General features: G+C 46.5%; 2 protein-coding genes across 5 annotated transcripts; one reads left to right on the top strand and one right to left on the bottom strand.

Moving 5' to 3' along the window:
* The first annotated feature begins 155 nt into the window (after window positions 1–155).
* Window positions 156–14,794, top strand: ergic3 (ERGIC and golgi 3). 4 transcript variants are annotated; one of them, XM_061219597.1, is made up of 17 exons: window positions 166–253; window positions 604–711; window positions 824–849; window positions 1,086–1,243; window positions 1,456–1,526; window positions 2,159–2,246; window positions 2,541–2,660; window positions 3,711–3,807; window positions 5,097–5,262; window positions 5,940–5,997; window positions 9,287–9,301; window positions 9,840–9,871; window positions 9,967–10,063; window positions 12,442–12,506; window positions 12,845–12,981; window positions 13,301–13,356; window positions 13,820–14,794. In XM_061219597.1, the coding sequence occupies exons 4-17, from the start codon at window positions 1,156–1,158 to the stop codon at window positions 13,897–13,899; spliced, it is 1,170 nt and encodes a 389-aa protein (XP_061075581.1). In that variant the 5' UTR covers window positions 166–253; window positions 604–711; window positions 824–849; window positions 1,086–1,155; the 3' UTR covers window positions 13,900–14,794. The 4 variants fall into 4 exon arrangements, with proteins under 4 accessions (XP_061075583.1, XP_061075584.1, XP_061075581.1 ...); XM_061219596.1 differs by having other exon boundaries at window positions 170–191; XM_061219599.1 differs by having other exon boundaries at window positions 156–711; window positions 1,136–1,243.
* romo1 (reactive oxygen species modulator 1) lies at window positions 9,553–11,940 on the bottom strand. The gene is made up of 3 exons (XM_061219601.1): window positions 11,783–11,940; window positions 11,129–11,259; window positions 9,553–10,547 (listed from the first exon to the last, which is right to left on the bottom strand). The coding sequence occupies exons 2-3, from the start codon at window positions 11,257–11,259 to the stop codon at window positions 10,439–10,441; spliced, it is 240 nt and encodes a 79-aa protein (XP_061075585.1). The 5' UTR covers window positions 11,783–11,940; the 3' UTR covers window positions 9,553–10,438.
* Window positions 14,795–21,990: the final 7,196 nt, after the last annotated feature.

The following is a 21,990-nucleotide window of genomic DNA, read 5'->3' as shown; positions in this document are numbered from 1 at the left end:
CAGACGCTCTTATCCAGAGCGACGTACAACAAAGTGCAAATCAAACACAATAAATTACATTTGCTGTATAACAAGAATGTCCAACGGCAAAATAGATTGGAATCACTAGGGGGCGACATCATATCAATTGATAGTCTGCAGAGTTGGACATCATGAGTTTGCAGAGTGGAGAGATCGGGCTGGGGGTAATGGTATGGACATTGGAGGTATGGTGCAGGCGTTCTTTATTAGCTGCAGGGGTTAGTGGTGAAAGGTAAGAAATGACATGCAATAGCCAGGGAGTGAGAACACCTGCACCCAAACAAGGAATAGTGTAGCGAAAAAAATACTGTTTAGAAGAAATCTGTAGACCTCACAGCTGTGACATAAGTCAGAAGGCGAGTCAGAAATTCAGAAAATGTAGTGGGGGGGCTGCCGTTAAGATTAAACTAAAGAAAGACTGAACCTTTAGTAGTGTCTTACATATTGTGATTGTGACTTTCAATAATCACAATATAGAGAGCAATAGATTGGTTGCCATTACACTGTATTCTCAAATTCAGCAATAACAAGAGGAAGAGTTGTATCCCCAATGACATCATGTCTTCAAATGGTCTTTTGCAGATTCGGTTTTGGCAGATGAACTACAGGCTGCACGACTGAGGGTGAGATGGAGCATAAAAAGTGGCATCCTCAATTTAACAATGACCTACACTTGGGTTTATTGAAATGGTATGTTGGCAGGCAAAAGGTAACCGTTTTTAGAGGCATTGGTTTAACAAATTAGGTTGTAACGGCATTATGGCCAATCATGTAGCGTGAAACATGCTCTTTTCCCTTGCAGATGAAGCGCTCTATTCAACACATGCGGTAGGCTCCAGAATTACTGGCACTGTCAATGCACAAAAAATACTAAAAATGTGTTATATGATTACTGAGATAAACTCACAATGCTCAACGTGTGGGGAATAGTGTACTTAAATGAATCAAACATTAATTTAATAAAAAATAGATTTCAGCAAAATCTACGCTTTGCCTACATATTGAAAACCGACCATGGTCGAATTTGACCTCACACGTGGTGATATTTCATTGGCTTATTTTAGTGCCGGAAGTGGGACATTGAGATCCGTCATACTTCCGGGTTTCTTCCCAGTAGTGTGAAAGCGAAGAAAGATGGAGACGTTGAATAAACTAAAACAGTTTGACGCGTACCCTAAAACTCTGGAGGATTTCAGGATCAAGACATGCGGTGGAGCCACAGGTGAGCCGATGGGTCGCTTGGTTACTCGGTGTTTGATCACTGGAGCACGGTAGTGTGTGTGAAGCAAACTGGCGAATGCGGAGAGATAGCTAGTATCTGAGCTTTAACCATCATTACCTCATCGCTACCTGTCTGTCATCGAGACCCACATATGACGGTATTCATGAATGAACTTATGAGCAATAAATCGATTTCTGTTTTCTGTTTTTCAGTCACCATCATTAGCGGGCTGATCATGTTGATCCTGTTTTTCTCGGAGTTGCAGTATTATCTCACAAAGGAGGTGGGTCGTTGCTAGGTTGTACCAAGTAAGCTTGGCTGTAGTGTGCACAGTCGTTCTTACGTGCATTAAGATGTCACTGTGTTTGGACTGCATGTGAGCTCAGCTTTAGCCTGATATAGAACTTGTATATCGGGTTGCAAACGGCGGTCCCATAATCACAATAACAGTAGACATAACTGCACACACAACGCTAGCTAACTAAGCTATGTAGCGAGCCAAGTAAATGGTAAATGGTTGGCATTTATATAGCGCCTTTATCCAAAGAGCTGTACAATTGATGCTTCTCATTCACCCATTCATACACACACTCACACACCGACGGCGATTGGCTGCCATGCAAGGTACCGACCAGCTCGTCAGGAGCATTTGGGGGTTAGGTGTCTTGCTCAGGGACACTTCGACACAGCCCGGGTGGGGGATCGAACCGGCAACCCTCCGACTGCCAGACTGCTCTGAAAGCCAATATTTTAAGCTCCTGACTCACTCTGGTTTGCACTTCTCAGAGCATTAGATTTGGTTAAACAAATACGCAGGGAGATGAATGTGGACACATACAGGACCTTGGGAAGCTTTGTGGTGGTATAAGTTCAGTCTGACATAGTCATGTGCTAATTATGTTGTGTTTTTTGTAGGTCCATCCGGAATTGTATGTGGACACATCACGTGGCGACAAGCTGAAAATCAACGTTGATGTCATATTCCCCCATATGCCTTGTGCATGTAAGCATTAAGTGTTCTTGCTTTGGTGTCAGCAGAAACATAAACTGGCTGGCTGGAGTATGGAACTGCTTCTATGAGGGAGGAAACCGTGTTTGCAGGGTCATCTGTTGACAGTGTGAATTGGACAGGAACCACAAACTGAAGCCTTTTGCAGTGTTTCTTATGTGCTTATGCCTTTGGACACTTGTTGGACACTAGTCTCCCTGGGTGAATGTTTTTGTAGGTGTAAAATGTTTGCATTTTGGTGTAATTTGTGCTCTCCACCCGGAGTGAAACGCCTGGTTTGTCTGGCAGACCTCAGCATCGATGCTATGGATGTGGCAGGAGAGCAGCAGCTGGACGTGGAGCACAACCTGCTGAAGCAGAGGCTGGACAAGGATGCCAAACCGGTCACCTCCGAGGCCGAGCAGCACGGTAACCTGTGGTGCAGTAGAGAGAAGCACCTTTCTTATTATTATTGCGATTATTGTAAACTGTGTTTATATAAACTGCACTTGTGTTGAATTATTTTACTATATGTGGTGTTCTAGTTGTGGTATTGCTACTTGGCCAGTTATCTGATTATTCTACAAGGGCTGAAGTTTTAATCTGTGTGATCACTAGCACTTGGAACTGTACTTCCCTCTAGGGTTTTCAGCGCACTTGTCCCTGGTTCTGATTTGCACTTTGTTGTACGTTGCTTTGGATAAGAACCTCTGTTAAATTATTATAATGTATAATGTAATCTAACATCTTTCACAAGACTTACATGTCAAAAGTCATTCACAGAAAACAATAATTTACAAGTTATTGTGTAAGATTTACTTTCATTCATATAATTGGCATCTCTAGACTATGCCTTTATGGTATATGCTTAGCCTCACTCTCTTTTTTCTTCACCATTGAGCAGACCTGGGTGAAATATGTAATTGTTTTGGATTCAGATACTTTTCTGTTCTTGCTTGATCTCGTCTGGTGCAACTGAGCTAACCAAGCAGACCAGAAGTTGGGGAGTATTTCAGTGAGGTTTGATGAGAGTTCCAATAGGTTCCAATACACCAGACAAGGTCAGTAAAGTGTAGAAAAGTATTTGAATCTAAAACAGTAAACTATTCGACCCAGAACTACCATTGACATTACATTTGGGTGTTCAGCAGATGTTCTTATTATCAGAAGCTCTAATTAACCTGCACAGCGATGAGTTATTATTACTATTATTACTATTACTGGCATTTGGCAGACGCTCTTATCCAGATCGACGTACAGTTGATTAGACTAAGCAGGAGACAATCCTCCCCTGGAGCAATGCAGGGTTAAGGGCCTTGCTCAAGGCGGCTGTTGGGATCTTATTGTGGCTACACCGGGATTAGAACCACAGACCATACGTGTCCCAGTCATTTACCTTTAACCACATTAGTAGACGTTCTTATCCAGTGCTGCCTGCAGAAAGCTTGGGCACTGAATGAGCTTCCTGTGTTCTTGCAGTTCTGGGGAAGGAGGAGGGCGGGGAGGTGTTCGATCCCAGCAAGCTGGATCCGGAACGCTGCGAAAGCTGCTACGGAGCTGAAACCGAAGATCTGAAGTGAGTCTCCCGTGAATGGCTCCTGTGGGAATGTGAGAATGCTGATCCAGGATCAGTTTGGCTTGTTGGGCTCAACACGGATAATGTTTAGGATATGGATGAGGGAAAACCTGGATCAGTGCTGCTAAACTGAGATGTTTTATGAGTATTGCCCCTGATGGTTTTAGGAGTGTGTCTCGGGGGTGGAGGTTTTAGGAGTGGGTCTCGGGGTGGAGGTTTTTGGAGTGTGTCTCGGGGGGTGGAGGATTTAGGAGTGGGTCTCAGGTTGGAGGTTTTAGGAGTGTGTCTTGGGGGTGGAGGTTTTTGGAGTGTGTCTCAGGGTGGAGGTTTTAGGAGTGTGTCTCGGGGGTGGAGGTTTTCGGAGTGTGTCTCAGGGTGGAGGTTTTAGGAGTGCTTGTGTCTCAGGGTGGAGGTTTTAGGAGTGCTTGTGTCTCAGGGTGGAGGTTTGAGGAGTGCTTGTGTCTCAGGGTGGAGGTTTTTGGAGTGTGTCTCAGGGTGGAGGTTTTAGGAGTGCTTGTGTCTCAGGGTGGAGGTTTGAGGAGTGCTTGTGTCTCAGGGTGGAGGTTTGAGGAGTGCTTGTGTCTCAGGGTGGAGGTTTGAGGAGTGATTGTGTCTCAGGGTGGAGGTTTGAGGAGTGCTTGTGTCTCAGGGTGGAGGTTTGAGGAGTGCTTGTGTCTCAGGGTGGAGGTTTTAGGAGTGCTTGTGTCTCAGGGTGGAGGTTTGAGGAGTGCTTGTGTCTCGGGGTGGAGGTTTTTGGAGTGAGTCTCAGGGTGGAGGTTTGAGGAGTGCTTGTGTCTCAGGGTGGAGGTTTTTGGAGTGTGTCTCAGGGTGGAGGTTTCAGGGTGGAGGTTTGAGGAGTGATTGTGTCTCAGGGTGGAGGTTTGAGGAGTGCTTGTGTCTCAGGGTGGAGGTTTGAGGAGTGCTTGTGTCTCAGGGTGGAGGTTTGAGGAGTGCTTGTGTCTCAGGGTGGAGGTTTGAGGAGTGATTGTGTCTCAGGGTGGAGGTTTGAGGAGTGCTTGTGTCTCAGGGTGGAGGTTTGAGGAGTGCTTGTGTCTCAGGGTGGAGGTTTGAGGAGTGCTTGTGTCTCAGGGTGGAGGTTTGAGGAGTGCTTGTGTCTCAGGGTGGAGGTTTGAGGAGTGCTTGTGTCTCAGGGTGGAGGTTTGAGGAGTGCTTGTGTCTCAGGGTGGAGGTTTTTGGAGTGTGTCTCAGGGTGGAGGTTTCAGGGTGGAGGTTTGAGGAGTGCTTGTGTCTCAGGGTGGAGGTTTGAGGAGTGCTTGTGTCTCCTGCAGATGCTGTAACTCCTGTGAGGATGTACGGGAGGCATACCGGCGTAGGGGCTGGGCCTTTAAGAACCCCGACACCATCGAGCAGTGCAAGAGAGAGGGCTTCAGCCAGAAGATGCAGGAGCAAAAGAACGAGGGCTGCCAGGTGTACGGCTTCCTGGAGGTCAACAAGGTACCGCACCCACAAACGTATACATACACACACACCCAGACATCTGTGTACTTATACACTTAAGCCTAGTTCCGATTCAAGGGCCTAGTGTTGGCATTTTAGGCTGCTAAGGGGACTGCCCCACCTTACATACAATCCTCGATCACTCCCTACTCCCCAGCTAGACCACTCCGGTCTGCCAGCTCTGGTCGCCTTATGGTTCCCTCACTACGAGCACCTGGCGGTCGAGCTGCATGTTCACGCCTGTTTTCTGTTCTGGTTCCTCAGTGGTGGAATGGCTTGCCTACCACTGTCAGGACAGCAGAATCCCTCCCCCTATTTCGACGCAGACTAAAAACACACCTATTCAAACTCTACCTTAGTCATCCCTCCTGATTTCCCCCGCCCCCCTTCCTGATATCCCTATCCCTCTTGTATACCCCCCCCCCCCCCCCCCCCCCCCCAAAAAAAAAGAATTGCACTTATGATGACTATATGTTTAGAACAGCACTTCCTATGTATTTTCCTAGTTATGGATGTGATGCTTTGACTTGTGGAAGAACCTATGCACTTGTAAATCGCTTTGGATTAAAAGCGTCTGCCAAATTACTAAAATGTAAATATTTATACTTTTTATAAATGAAAGTGAAGGCATGTTGTCTCTATGGTAATGAGATGCAAACTTTTTTCTCTGGCAGGTGGCTGGAAATTTCCACTTTGCTCCTGGAAAGAGCTTTCAGCAGTCTCATGTTCATGGTGAGTCCTGCATAGCATACTGTTACCGTAGCTTATCATAACGTTAGCATCGCCTGACATTAGCTTAAGGCTTTTATGGTCAGCTTCAAAATCTCTGCATACTTAAGGACCGTCTCAGTAAGGCTCCGATTGATATTACTCCATTATGAAACGTAAATGATTTTTTTATTTTTATTTTTGGGGGGGGGGGGGGGGCGGGGGGGGTCAATATATACACCTGTGACTATGGACATCAGTACTAAAATGCTCAGCAGTCACAAACAACAACTGCTACTAGATCTGAGATCTGTATGAAAGAAAATACAATCTTCATTTAAAGATGTACCTTCAATTGTCAGCGATAAGTCATACGAGGGCTGTTCTCAGGAAATGGATCATCAGTAGTTTCACGTGAACTTTCTGGGGGAAGAGGGGCTATTACATTCTTTCCGGGGCAATATATTGAGCTCTCACCAGGCCAATGGTTCTTCAGGAGTAGATTCCTGAGTGCACTGGAAGGCCACCTCTCCCATTGTTTTAATTAATCTATCTTGCCCTAACCGTTTTAAATGTACTGGTGGGTTTTAACTACAGTGGCTTTAGAAAGTATTCAGACCTCTTCACTTTGCACTTTTGTGTTGTAATTTAATGTAATTGATTGAATTGCCATTTTGCCCACCAATCTACAATAACTAATAAATAACCCATAATGACAAAGTGAAAACATGTTTTTAGACATTTTAGCAAATTTATTTTTTAAAATCCTGCCAGTGGGTATGGGCTGTGTGAAAGTTTAGGAGTCAAACACGGTAAGTGGACTGCCCAATTCTCACACCTCGCAAATGCCAGAGTGGCCGGAGACTTTCTACGTACCTGGCATGCTGCTCCCAAAGTGCATTTCTCACTGATCCAGGGTCAGGCAGGTCTCCATGCATCCGGCATGCTGCTCCTAAACCGCTTTGGTCTGTTGCTATGGTCTTTTCACACTGTTCTTAGCCCAGGGCTAACAGATTTTAGCGAGTGTTCACCCTTACACACTCTGAAGTGGGCTGGCACCAAACTGAGTCCCTGGGCTAGCTGGCTTTAGCACTGACTTTTCAGGGTTAACCCCAGACACAGACAAATGCCCAGTGTGAATGCCTGTGTGAACACACGATAAGATGGCTCTAGGTTAGCCTTAGCCTGGGGCAAAGGGTAACCCAGAGCTAACTACAGTGCAGTGAGAAAATGTCTCTTGGTCAGTGAAATCACTGATGCATGCCCGTGGATATCTCCTCCTCCCTGTCCCTCTGCCCTTGTGCTCGTGATCTTTTAAGGCTGATATCAGTTGTGACCTGTGTCCCATAGTGCCCAGAGCCTTTTCTCCCATCCCCACGCTGTTTGCAAACCTTGCTTTGTAATATATCAGAAAAGAATCCTAAAATTCAATCATCTGGATTAAATTAAAACAAACGCAGATTAAGTTCATTCCTTGACTACACTGGGTTTTTTATAGAGAATCTCCATTTAAATTAGTCGAGGAATCTTAACCTGTCTGAGAAACCCTCTGTCTCTCTGGTGAGGTAGACAATCGATAAAAGACTTTGAAAAACTTATTTTGTGGATTATTGTAGGGACTAGAGTTAGCAGGGCACCTGGATATTTATACCAGAATACTTTGAATATGTTTTTTGTAAAAGGGAGATTTGTATTCAAGACGTGCTTCTTCTCTTCGGAGAGAAAATCTACCCACGTACCTGTGCGCATGCATCAGTGTGATACTGTACTGTAAATGTAGCTGCAGTGGGTAGCTGGTACTGACAAGATGCAGTTCAACTGGACAGGGGAACTAAGCACACTGCTCCTCCTGCATATTCTCAACTGTGTGAGTTTCGATCCTATACTTTCTGCTCACTGTTATACAGAGCTCCATAAGTCTTGGGACACATGTTTTCTTAATTTCACACTGCACTCTAAATTTCTTGTATGTGAATCTAAAATAACTTGAGACTGTTATTGCCATTTGTCAAGATGAGGACTAGAGTTGTGCCAATGAAAGTCAAGGAAGCCAGTATGAGGCTGAGCAATGAGAAAGCTAGCTAGCTCCTAACCCTGAGAATTATGGGTTGCGCTTCTGGCTTCCGGTATGCTAATCCGCAGGATTCCCTGAAATCACTGATTAAGTTAAGGTGGTTATGCAGGTGCTGCAGGTACAGCATTAGGGGAATCCAGGTGTACACCAGAACTGTTCCCTTGGTACACGCCTTGTCTTTTTGGGGAGTAATGTTGGGAAAACGCCTCCCATTCAAAGCTGAAGTTCCTTGGAATCTTATTAACCCTTTGTCCGATTCACGTCTCTAACATTCTGCTATTCGTCCAATCAGATTAAAACACCAGAAATGAATAGGGTGCAATGATTCGCTTGCATCTTTCCGACACAGCAACGCTAATAATCTAACTAACACCAGATCTTATCAGCGTGAAATGGCTACCTTAACATTATAATTATCTTTGCTTTTAAATCTATCTGCTTTTAAACAAGAGGCTAAAATTTACAATCGGTTGCTATGCTGACTGGCCTCAGTAAATTAGTCACATGGCAGCAGATTCACAAAGGAGGACAACTGTGTGTGAAGGCAAAGATTTGTGGAGGGGAATCAATCTGCTAAAGCGGTGGGTTTCTCGGGTCTGAATCAGTTTCAAGTATAAATAAAACCCAGTTCATAAACTCTCAGATCTGGTTCCACTTCAAGCCAAGGTCCTCATTTGGGAATCTAGTGTGACTTTCTTTTTTTTCTTTTTTTTTAAAGTTACGCTGCAGAAACTCATTAGGGGCACTCAAATCAAAGTCAAATTAAGTAACAAGGTATACACAGTCTGTTCTGAGCTGAAGGCTTGTAGTAAGTCAAGGGTCTGGAGAAGCACTGAAGCGTCCACAGCGTTTCAGACTCGATCGAATGGTCACCCATCTTGGTCTGCGCTGGACGCTGGCTTAACCGGTGTGCGGTGACCTTCCCCATTCTCCACCCTACCTTCTGTGGTCAGCACAGAGCGACTGGCTTTGTCCAGACTGCCGAAAAGCTAATAGGGGAATGGTCCGTGTCCTGGACCACTTCCCCCCCCCCCTTGCCCTTGAAGATCTAAGGAGACCTGATTTTACTGAGCCCCCCCCACCCCAGCTCTGCATTGGGATAGGCCATGATGGCAGACCCATTGCAGTGGGATTCTCAGTAAAAACAGGACTGACCCACTGTGCTCCTGGGCAGGGGGGGGTTTCTGTTTTCCCCATGCCATGCGCCTCGTAGTGACTTTATTTCTCTTCTTTCCGCAGTGCACGCTGTGGAAAGTAAGTTGATCTGTTTTTTCCCCCTTTTTAAAAAAATATTTGTAAAAACCCATATATAATATTCCCCAAAAATTAGTATCTGTCCCTTTGAGGGCAAAAAAAAACAAAACATAAAAGTACACAATCATTCCGACCAAGTCTGCATTTACCCTGTTACTTAACTATGTGGAAAAGAAAACCACTAAACTGTGTGAGCATTTTGTTGCTTCTTAAAATTGTCTTTAGCAAATAATCAGCTTGTGACCGCTTGATTTCACCTGCAGTTCAGATTTATTTGGTGAAGGAGCACAAATCAAAAGTACTAAAACCCCTTTCTGCTGTTTCACACAGAATTCACTTCTCTCTGCACCGCTTACATCCAATTTGAATTCAGGCTGATGCCACGGTTTCCGTTTTTTAAAATTCAACAGTAATATTGTTTCACAGTCAACAAAAAGTAGCCTAAACGTTCCATTTGCATTCATTTTAACCCCTGAAAGCACAAATCAGACTGCTCTGAGAATGACACTCACCTAAACGGCTTGCGTTTCCTTTGCAGTTCATGATCTACAGAGTTTTGGTCTAGACAACGTAAGTAGCTAAGTGCACACATTTTCTTTTACCTGATTGAACTTTCATACGAAGGGGTCGGCAGGGTAACTGATCTGCCTCTCGTCTCTTTGCAGATCAACATGACTCACTTTATCAAGCATCTGTCATTCGGGAAGGATTACCCAGGCATCGTCAACCCCCTGGACGGGACCAACGTCGATGCACCACAAGGTTTGGACTAGCTTCTCCCAACCCCCCCCCCCCCCCTCTCCTCGGCTACTTTGAGTTGCATCACCAAGACCAGAAGACAGGAGTCGATCCCCAACACTAAACGGAGGATGCGTGCTTGTATCTCTGAAATCCACCCCAGATCCTGAACAGCCATACTATACTTAAACTTTAAATTAGAAACATTAACAATCCCCTAGCAAAGAGCCAGGTGGCACACCCAGGACTTTTTTTTTTTTTTTGCACTTTGTGTCAATTATCAGAGCCTTTATTGGAGCAGTTTCTCCCAGAAACCATAATCACGTACAGAGAGTATGCAAGTTGGCGAGGTGGCGTGTGGTGAAGTGTTCATGCTGAAGAGTTTGGCGACGGGCAGTATCAGCACCGGATACCCATGCCTATGGCCATGAAGGTGCCGAAGGTGCCGCCGCTTTGCATCATGGTCTTCCCCACTCCTCCCATCAGTTCTCTGCCCCTCATGCCGATCCTGGGGAGGGAATGGAGACCACATGTTCAACAAAACCGCACACGTTTCAGAAGAAATATCACGTCTGTGTACCTGTGGACCGGCAGAACTCAAAACGTCTATGCTGTTTAACGTGTGTGCGGAACATGATGGTGCGGTCTTGTTGAATGGGAACGTGTGGGTTTGGACAGTGTTCAAGAGACCGTACCTTCAAACCCACACGCTCTCTGCAGATGTTCAATGAGACCACAGGTATTCAGACATGGACCATAAGTCATATTCTGAAGCGTTGAGTCCAGCAGGTTTCAGTAAAGTAAGAAGCAGCCAATCAAAAGCCCTGCTGATGCACTCGGCAGCGTGAAGTCTGAGTTTGGACCTTGAACTGTGCAAATAGCAAAGCAAATGAAAACCTTCCAGATTCCAATCAAACTATTTATACAGTACTTTTTATTCTGTGCGCTGAACTGAAGACATAGCGGTGTATACATTTCTAAACCAAGTCTATCTGGGTGAACCTTAGCAGCAGGTGATTGCACATTGTACGTGCTGTAGCCTCATTTCCAGATTAGCAGACGTGAGAAACGTGCAGGAAGCGATCTCACCTCAGACAGGAGAAGGTTCCAAACATCGCGCCTGCCGCCATCCCTACAGCGAATCCCATCATGAAGCCCATCTTAACTCTGTCAAAGCAGTTGGGCTGGGTCTGTCCGTACGGTCCTACTGCCACCGGCATCTGCGGGAAGGAACACAAATATTAAATCCTGAAATTTACGAAGCTTTAAAAGTGCAGATTTACAGCCTGGTGTAAAGCCAACTGCAGCGCTGATGAAGTCTCATGTTAATAATGGCATGCTACCATGTCTAACATTCGCCAGATATGGTAATGACACGGAGATGACAACTAATTACGACCCCTTATTAGTTATAAAGCCAACTTATAAAGTTAATAACACCACCTTGGTACACGGACTAGCGTGCAGAAGAAATGTTACAGCCAAGTAGCCATGTCAGCCTCGATTACGTTAAGCATTCTACATTTTTTAAACTGCACGCCTTTCTGTAATATGTGAAGTGTACGCGCGTAGGGTTCTTTTATTTTTTATTTACTCGTTTGGTGTATACTCATAGATGTTAGTAGCAATTAGCTTGCTAACGACTAGCAGCGATGTCACCTCGCTCTGGCCTTGAAAACAGTATCTCCAGCTACGGATCCGCTTTCGATTATTCTGAACCCACTATTAGTAGCTCAGTCTTACCTTGTATTTCTAAATTTTAGAGATTACTCCCGTTCCCGTCGACGCAAAACTTATTTAGGCAGGACTGTTTACACACTAGTTAGCTAACAAGACGAACACTCAGTTCAGCAGGACACCATGTCGTGAAAGGAAGTGGTACTGGTAGTGCTGATATACACCACTGTCACGTGATTGGGGTGCCATGACCAATAGAGAGGTTTTCTTGGAGCGCCCTCTCTTGGTGCAAAGCTGCAAATTCAGCCGTGGAGATATTGTGACGAGCAGCCATTGAACTGTTACTATACAGTTCAATGCTAGCAGCACCTTGGCAACTCACTGTCCGCAGCTACATCATTGACATTATGCTGTTTTGTTGTAGTTGCTATTTTGATAATAGTGGATGAGGAATACTTTGTTAACGATTAATTGGTAATATCTAGGCAGTCAAAAATCTGATGAAAGTACATGCATCACATTTTTTAAAATGTATATAATGTTCTCTTGTTTGACTTAATTGCCAATATATTTAGTTAATGTCATCACCTTTTCCCCCACTATTTACTGTAAACTGGCTAACAAGTTCCCAGGGACAAACTCTCTTGGGCTTGCAGCTGGACCTGGCTGACCTGGCTGTGGCATTCTCAGACACCTTAATTTAATTGAACTCTGTCTTATTTTAGCTTCCATGATGTACCAGTATTTTGTGAAGATTGTACCAACCATCTACGTGAAAGGAGATGGAGAGGTGAGTAGAATCCAAAGGTAATGCGTAATTATTTCACGTTTCACGTTTTCTCACTGAGAATTGCTCTCACACATTTATAATTAAAAGTTTTCGATATTAATGTGATTAAATTGTATTTGTGGTATTGTATTTCACCTCTTTGAGCTCAAGCGGCTAGTTCAGAACACTTTTACTCATTAAGCGTACATCATTTTTTGAGGTAACAAATTGTGTGATTGTGGTTGAGAGGTTGACATTTTCTGTAATGAATTCCTAACCCCTTTGGCCTTGTGTCTGTCTCTACCTTCCTGACTTTGGGAGCATCTCCTCTTGTCTAATCTACTGTTTATGATTGACAGGTGGTCAAAACCAATCAGTTCTCTGTAACTCGACACGAGAAAGTGGCTAATGGCTTGATTGGGGACCAGGGATTGCCAGGAGTGTTCGTGCTGTATGAGCTCTCCCCCATGATGGTGAAGTTCACAGAGAAAAACAGGTACGCTTCCTCTGTCCCTCAGATTTGTCTACTGAGAGATGTCTGTGTTTGTCTTTTGAGAGAAGGGTTTGTCTTTTGAGAGAAGTGTGTAACTCTTTAGGGTTTGTCTTTTGAGAGAAGTGTGTAACTCTTTAGGGTTTGTCTTTTGAGAGAAGTGTAACTCTTTAGGGTTTGTCTTTTGAGAGAAGTATAACTCTTTAGGGTTTGTCTTTTGAGAGAAGTGTAACTCTTTAGGGTTTGGCTGGTGATAGATATGTGTGATTCTTTCGGGTGTGTCTGGTGAGATGTGTGTGTGTGATTCTTGTTGTCTCTTTCTTAGGTCCTTCACCCATTTCCTCACAGGAGTGTGTGCCATCATAGGGGGAGTTTTCACAGGTTTGTAATTTCCTGACACAATGCTCTATGTACATATTCAACGGAGTGACGGAAGAATGAGTTGAATACAGCTTCTCCAAGCATCTCCAAGAATACAGCTTCTAAATGCATTCCACAGTGCCTGTAGTCACTGAACCTACAGATGTGGAACATAATATGCTGAAACAAAGTATATCATCAAGATATTGTACTGTAAGACTTCACAATATATGGGAAAGTATAGATAAATATATCTTTAAAGTTCATGTACTACAGTATATTATATTTATGTTAGAGAATGTTTCATCTCACCAAATGAGAAAAGGCATACAGTAACAATATTTAAAAAAATGTTAACTGGTTTTTAAGAGATGTAAAACACTGAATCTGGCTCAAACATTATATGAAGGTTAAAGTGAGTGGATGAGAATGGTCCAGAACGCAGTGATGTCTCCCCTCTCTGACGCGTCTCTGCTCACCGCAGTGGCCGGGCTGATCGACTCGCTGATATACCACTCGGCGCGCGCCATCCAGAAGAAGATCGAGCTGGGAAAAGCGTCGTAGGGGCAGGAGCCAGACCGTCGGCCACAGCTGAGAACCGGGCGCTACCTCACAGCCTCCACGAAGCGCCACCGGAGAGGCACACGGCTAAACTGACACCCGGACGGACAGACCGATTCCCAGCTTCCTCACCCGCAGACAAAAATATCGCCGCGCCACTGAGCTATCCGAAACGTTTCTCTGTCGCTCCCTGCTTTAAGGCTGGAGCGGACCGGTTCCGAGTCTTCAGAGGCGACAGCGGTTTCATTGGCAGATACGTTCACACATCCGTAGGATTAACGTAAAAAAACCATCCTCGTTATTTTTTTCCTGGAAATTCTCCCCGCTTTCCTAATACCAATCCTGTGTGTGTGGAACATTTCTTATTTTTTATTTTTTACCACGGTGCCATCATTTTCTGTTTCTCCTCTGACTAAAATAACGTTACTGTTTTTGTTTCGGCGTAATTGGAAGCTGTGCGTTTCGGTTCGTAGCGAGGACAGGTTTAGCTCTGGATTCAGTTAAACCGCAACGCGCTTCGTCTTTCATTTTGAAAACCGTAATTAAAAAAAGTGCAGCTTTTTCTCATTCGTCGCAGAGACTGCAGTCCCCGATTCTGCATGATTGTGTATCACTGGTTCCTTTCATGAAGAGAAGGATTGCCCACATTGCACAGGGAGGGGGAGGGGTGTAGGTGTGTGGTCCCGTGTTATTTCTGTTGTGTTTTTGGCACCTTAAGGGCCTGTGTCTGGAACAGGGGTTGTGTGTGTGTGTGTGTGTGTGTGTGTGTGTGTGTCTGGGTGGGTGGGGGTGTGTGTGTGAGTGTGTTCAAAAGATTCACAAGGGTGTTGAAAAGATGTATATATATTTTATTTCCATTTCTAAGATAACAAAATAAATGTGGAAAAAGCAAAAATAAGTTGCTGTTTTTAGTTTTTTTTCGGATGATATTGTTATTGGAAACTGATGTAACTGGCTTCTTTCTAACGCTAGGATCGCAATAGATCTGAACAGTAACTGCATTGTTCCAGTAAGTGCAACACCAAACCGGAATTATGTTATAAAAACTGGAACATTGCTTACATTTTTTAAATATTTGAGTTGAGTTGCTCTTGTGAAAGTGAAATGTATGTATAAAAAAATGTAACATGAAATTCAGTTACATTGCCACTGCAGCCCTCCAGGACTGGAGTTAAACCTGCAGATACTGCAGCCCTCCAGGACTGGAGTTAAACCCGCAGACACTGCGGCCCTCCTGGACTGGAGTTCAACCCTCAGACATTGCGGGTGGAGTTTTGTGACTAGACACCCTCTTTAAAGCAGGGATTAAAACGCTAAAACGGACTAAAGAGCTTTTTTTTTTTTTTTGCACTCTAACCACCCTAAACTCTTCCTATGTCTACCGATTGCTTTGGGAAACGCATCGATCCTCCGGCACTTCCATCTCTTCTCTCGCGTGGCTTCAGTGGTAAAGGTGCGGTCAGTGTTCTCTTCCCTTTGCGGACTCGGTGTAGTTCCGCTCGAGCAGACCGGCGTCGGTCTTGTGAGCGTTTGTGCTCACAGGACCGTACAGGTCGTTGGCTCGGGGGTTGTGGGACAGCTGCAGGGGGCGGGGGGGGGGGGACTCTTTTCGGCGCTCTCAATGAACCCACTATTAGTTTACCCCGGCATGTGACGACCCGAGGCTTCCTTTGAGCCCTGGACGCAGAGGGCCTCCATTGTACAGAGATGACACTTCACGCCCACGGAGAGCGGAGGATCTGCTCGTCCCGTTCCTGCCTGACTGGGAGCGGGGAAAGTGATTCTCCCCTCGCCTCCACAAGGGGGCGCCCTAAGCCCTGTCAGCAGGCTACGCCGGTGAAACTTGCGTACAAGTGAAGAAAAGTTTCTGGTAATGGTTTGCGACGGAGATAATCGAATTCCCTTCACGTGAGTCATGACACGAGTGAGGAATGGGATCGGGAGATAAGACTCGATGAATTCCGGAGGGTGAATGTGCAGTAATTTGGAGCTGAATTCCGGGGATGGATGTACAGTAGTTCCCAGTGTCCTTTCCTCAGGAATCCTGCGGGAATCCTTTTCCGGCTCTGTTACAGGGAGCGTGGCAGCGGCCCGGAGTTCCCACATCCTGCCGGCTGCCTGTGCCACTCGCAGGAGGGAAATGTAAAAGAAAAAAAAAGAAACAGAAAAGCACGGAAGAACAAAGGAAAAATTGATAATTGTCGGATGTTTTCTATCTGAGATAGAGAGTCACCGGTGATAACCACATGATAATCCGTCACGTGGAAGGAAGAGGAAGAGGAAGAGGCCGTGGGGGTGGGGCTGGGGGAGGGACGGAGGGAGGGAGAGAGAGGGCGGGAACAGCCTCAGCGAGTGAGCTGGGTCAGGGAGTTCCTCTGTTTGGATGTGAACTCGTGTGGATTAGCCGGCAGCTGAAACCGCGGGAGGAGCGACCGGGCTGCCGGTGTGGGACGGGTGCGATTACGTAACGGGTCCGTTAGCGGCACACGAGCGACGGCTGCGGTCCGGTCGCCGTGGAAACCCCCCCCCCCCCCCCCCCACCGTGGGCCCCACTGAAAACAACAGGGTACTGCACTCCAAACTGGACTGCCGCGAACATGCAGCACAACCCAAAACCAGTGTCATGGCTGCAGTGTCCGAGCCCTGTCTCCGAGAACCCACCTCGGGGAGGGGGCTCACCACCTACAGTGCTGGCAGGATTTGGGTGGATTTTTCCGGATTAGCAGGTCGGCCCTAAAGGGGCACTTCAGTCCAATCCCCACGCTCCCCGATTAATGCAGCGTATTTACCCACAGTCCTCAGAAAGGTGGATGAGTTATCCAGGTATTTGGCCTTCGACTCTCCCTCTCTGACGGGGGGGGGGGGGGGGCACTTGCATTCCTGTCTGATCTCTCTAAACGGCTGCGGGGGGAGGGGGAGGAGAATGCGGGGGGTTGTTAAAGTCCACTCTAACATCAGGATGAGACAGACGGCTTTTCCACGCGCCCGTGGATGGGCTGGGTGATTCCGCCCCCCCTCCTCCCCCCCCCCCCCCCTCAGGGCACCCTCCTGCTCTTACGGAGGAGTCACGGGAACGCAGACGCGCTGAAGTAAAACGGGTCCGCTGAAAGGACCTCTTTTACAGTCGACTGGGACGCGGACCAACGATGCCCAACACTGACCGGACACTGACCTCTTCAGACCGCTCCACAGCTCCCCCCACCGCCTGTAGATAACCTTCCTCTTTCTCCTCCTCCTCTGGGTGTCCTTCTGGATAGTGTTACATGTGTAGCTTTGTAGACACAACTTGTTGTTTGCTATGTTAACGATACACTCCTTGTAGGACGGCCTGTAGCCTAGGTACATGACTGGGACCTGGAAGGTCGGTGGATCAAGCCACGGTGTAGCCACAATGGTAAATGGTAAATGGTAAATGGTTGGCATTTATATAACGCCTTTATCCAAAGCGCTGTACAATTGATGCTTCTCATTCACCCATTCATACACACACTCACACACCGATGGCAATTGGCTGCCATGCACGGTGCCGACCAGCTCGTCAGGAGCATTTTGGGGTTAGGCACACTTCGACACAGCCCGGGCGGGGGATCGAACCGGCATCCCTCCAACTGCCAGACGACTGCTCTTACTGCCTGAGCCATGTCACCCCACAATAAGATCCACTCAGCTGTTGGGTCCTTGAACAAGGCCCTTAACCCCACACTGCTCCAGGCGGGTTTGTCCCCCGCTTACTCTAATCAACTGTAAGTCTCTCTGGATAAAATCGTCAGCTAAATGACAAATTATTTAACTATTATTATTATGTATAATAAATTGGCCTTGTGCCTTTTTGTGTGGTGATATAGCACCAAGACGTTTTGTATTCATGCGAGTGAGACTGATGTTTTCCAGCTGTCTGTGACCAAGCAATTGTAATGTAATGTTATATCATGTAATGTAATGCATCTCTATTTCATAACACGTAATTAGGAGAAAATCTCAAAACCTGATGGTCCTGTTCAAGAGGGTAAATTTTAAGGCCTCGCAGGTGTGTGTATAGTGGCTATAAATAGTGACACACTAGTCCTGTGGTTGAGCTGTGTGTGGTAGCACACACACACACACACACGGACAGGAGTATAACTACTTGGATGGACGGTGTGAGGGGCTTTGATACGTTTTGAGTTCAGTGGGTCATGGGTAATGAGAGATGAGTGTGTGTGGAAGCCAGCGGCCATATTTATCCACTGTGGGAGTCCACGTGTCAACTTGTGAAACAACCATTTCACAATCTGTTTTACTATATCGAGTGCGAATATAGGGTTCAGGGTACCAACTTTGTTTATGAATATAAGATAATTCGATAATTTGTATGTGTGTGTGTTTACATGTGTGTGTGTGTGTATATATGTGTGTTCATGCATATGTATGTGTGTGAGCGTGTGTGAGAGTATGTGTGTGTGTGTATGAGCATGTGTGTGTTTGTATGTATGTTTACGTGTGTGAGCATGTGTGCGTGTGCATATGTGTGTTCGTGCATGTATGTGTGAGAGAGTGTATTTTGTCTGCATGTGTGAGAGAGACTGTGTATTCGTGTGTGGGTGTGTGTGCGTATGTGTGTGTGTGTGTGTGTGAGAGAGAGTGTGTGTTGGTGCGTGCGTATGTGTATGTGCGTGCATGCATGCGTGCGTGAGTGTGTGGTGGGGGGTGGTTCTGGGAACAGTGCTTCTGTGAGTGAGTGAATGAACAAGGTTCCAGGGGATCGCTGGTGTTGGGTTCCCGGGTCAAGTGTGACCCAAGGCCAGAAGGCCATACCACTGCCCTATATGGGACAGCAGCCAGCAGTGACAGCAGCCATGTGATTGGCTGGCACTGGAGCCTGCAGTGGCAGGAGCCGTGCGATTAGCTGGGACCGGAGCCTGCCGTGAGAGGAGCCAGGTGATTGGCTGGGACAGGGGCATGCACTGGCAGTGGCCGTGTGATTGGCTGGGACAAGAGCCAGTTGTGAGAGGAGCCAGGTGATTGGCTGGGAGAGGGGCATGTACCGATAAGAGCTGCATGATTGGGCGGGACAGGGGCATGCACTGACAGGAACATGGGCCCTCTCATGCACACCATCCAGCCCTAAAAATAGACCTTCTCCCCCCCCCCCGCACTGAAACAGACCCCCCCACTCCCACCCCTGTGCAGAAACATGACACAGTTCCTAGAAACTGCCCGTTCCAAGAGGTACCCCTACTACACACATGTAAGATCCATGTGATCAGTGCTCCCTGTCCACACACACACACACACCTGCTTCCTTTCCCCGTGCCTGTGCAGGCTGAAATATGGGGGTGTCTGTCAGCCTGAGCTGGAAGGGTTTTCCTTTAAAATCAAGGGCAAAAAAAAAAAAAAAAATCACGTTTGCTCTTGTGGCTCTATCCCACAAGATAATCCTGCATGACTGAAACAAGTGTTTGAATCTCATTCACGCCCGCCATAGAGAAAGACTGACACTCCAAGCACAGACCGCGCATTCATATTTTTCTTAAGGCTTTGCATTGCAGCAGAGTCTTCTGGCCTGTGCTTCTCATGCTGTGGGGGTAACAGAAGGCAGCTTGCCTCAAACTGCCTGTCTGCACAGAATGTTCCAAATATGCAGTGCATGTGTTCCTGGGAGTGTGACCTCAGCTCCAGTTCCCTCTCAGCCTCCCCCCACCGCCCCCCGCCCCCCATCTCTGAGAACATGGAGAAATTTACATTAAGACGCTCTGCTGGGAGGGGGGGGTCTCTACACACATGGAGACAGATGTGTCTGGGAAGGGGGGAAAAAGGCACAATGTAGGTGTGTGTGAGTGTGTGTGAGAATGTGTGTGTGTGTGTGCTCATCCGTGGTCCGATGCATGCATGTGTATGTGTGCATGTGTAGTGTGTAGGTGTGTGCACATTTGTGTTGAATGTGTGTGTGGGTGCATGTGTAGTCCATGTATGTGCATGCTTGTCTGTAGGGCTGTGTGTAGTGTGTATGCGTGTGCGTGCATGTGTAGTACGTGTATGTGCATGCTTGTCTGTAGGGCTGTGTGTAGTGTGTATGCGTGTGGGTGCATGTGTAGTACGTGTATGTGCATGCTTGTCTGTAGGGCTGTGTGTAGTGTGTATGCGTGTGGGTGCATGTGTAGTACGTGTATGTGCATGCTTGTCTGTAGGGCTGTGTGTAGTGTGTATGCGTGTGCGTGCATGTGTAGTACGTGTATGTGCATGCTTGTCTGTAGGGCTGTGTGTAGTGTGTATGCGTGTGCGTGTGCGTGCATGTGTAGTACGTGTATGTGCATGCTCGCAGGCGCATGTCTATAGTGTGTAGTGTGTAGTGCGTATGTGTGTGTACATTTGTCGTGCATGCCTGTTTGTGTGCTTACGGATGTGCGAGTGTGTTGTGTGCGTGCTAGTGTGCTTTTTGTGTGGAATGTGGAGAGGTTTTTCTGTGTTCGTGTCTTGGTGTCCCTGTGGATGCATACGTGTGCACGCCTGTGTAAGTGTGTGTGTGGTTGCGTGTGCGCCTGTTTGCACATGGGTGCCAGATCGGCTGAAATCTGCAGTCTGTCTTTCCTTGTGACAGAAAGCCCCCTCTGATCCAATCAATATGAAGCCAACATAGCCTGCCAAGTCACTGGGACAAATGTACGCTTTGCCGTCGCTTTGGCTGGTTTTTTTATCCGATGGCGCAGTGCTTTACGGGTGTAAAGTTCAAGTCCTCTCAGGTACTCTCAGGTACACTCCGTTCACCTGTGTGAAAATAGCAGTAGAAACACTCCCCAGCAATGTGGCTTCTTTCCTATAATTCATTCATTGTCGCTGCCTGCAGTTTTTGGAAATAGACAGGATGAAACAGAATGGCATTAATCCCAGTTCTTGCATTTCTGAGAAGGCGTTGCGCTCTGCGGTGAAGAATATGCCTGAGTTTGGGCGCCCAGATGTTTTGTTGATTTTCCAAGTGAAGGGAACTTAACCTCTACAGGGAGCACACTTTGACTTGACATACTTCTGTGAAGCTGCAGAATGAAGCACCGTGGTTCTGGGGACCCCCGTGTGTGCTGGTTTTTCTCTTGCACACGTTTAAGTTCTTTCATATTTTTTTCCCCTTAAACTTGTGAACAAAATGCCAGTTTGGCTTGTTATTTATTTGCATTGTCTTTGAATTCTTCATCATCTACATTCTTAGTTTCAGTGGCCAGGTATCACCTCCTATGTAATCGTTTTTATTACAACAAAATAAGCACACTGTGAACATGAGACCTCCTTTCTTTGTGGCTTGCATAGCTACGTCTGGCATAATGTGGCTTAGGATGGTAACTAATTTCTAAAACATAAAAAGTAAGGGTTCCTTTCACCCGTCAACAAAATCACCCTTCAAAGGCACCTTAGGACAGGCCTACATTTGTCTGACAGGAGGATTCACATTTCCATAACAGAATATGCAGAAGAAGGTGGTGAATGGACTCCTATACCGTAAGTGTCTCCAGATAAGAGAAGTACATTCATTGGTCAGGAGGAGGAAGTAGCCTCAACGTTGAATGAATCTACTGCAGGGATCCTCAAATCCGGCCTTTGAATCAAATTCAGCCCTGGCTTCCTTTCCTCCCAGGGTCATTAACTGAACAAGTACCGCTACCAATTGGCCAGATCTTCACACCTGACTCCCAGGTAGAGGTTGTAAAACCAGCAGGACGGTGGTTTGATGATCCCCCCGGTGCATTGTGATGGAAGGCATTTAAAGGGTGTCGCAGTCGTTTGTCTCAAGCAGAAGCTGTGGATCATCCACGTGTGACAGAGGCAGATAAAAGGGAGAGGTCCCTCCGTGGCTTATTTAGTAAGAATGGGGAAGTGAGACTTTCATCGCTAGTCTCAGAGGCCACGCACATGGTTTTTATGGAACTAAAAGTACCACAGGAAAAACGTTGGGGCCCCTTCCCCCTCACCAGCGATTCATGAATGTACTTCTGATAAAAGGGGACACGCGTCAGCGCCTGCTGAGACCGTTTCAGTTACGGTAACAGAGCCCCCTCGCCCTTTAGCAAGTGTATTTGCCAATTCTGCAACATTTTGACATTGGTACGATTGGTAAGAGTCATCACT

The sequence above is a fragment of the Conger conger genome, chromosome 14 (genome assembly GCF_963514075.1).
Source record: "Conger conger chromosome 14, fConCon1.1, whole genome shotgun sequence".
NCBI lineage: Eukaryota > Metazoa > Chordata > Actinopteri > Anguilliformes > Congridae > Conger > Conger conger.
The sequence above is the reverse complement of the archived record's forward strand: the minus strand, read 5'-3'. Positions and strand labels throughout refer to the sequence as shown.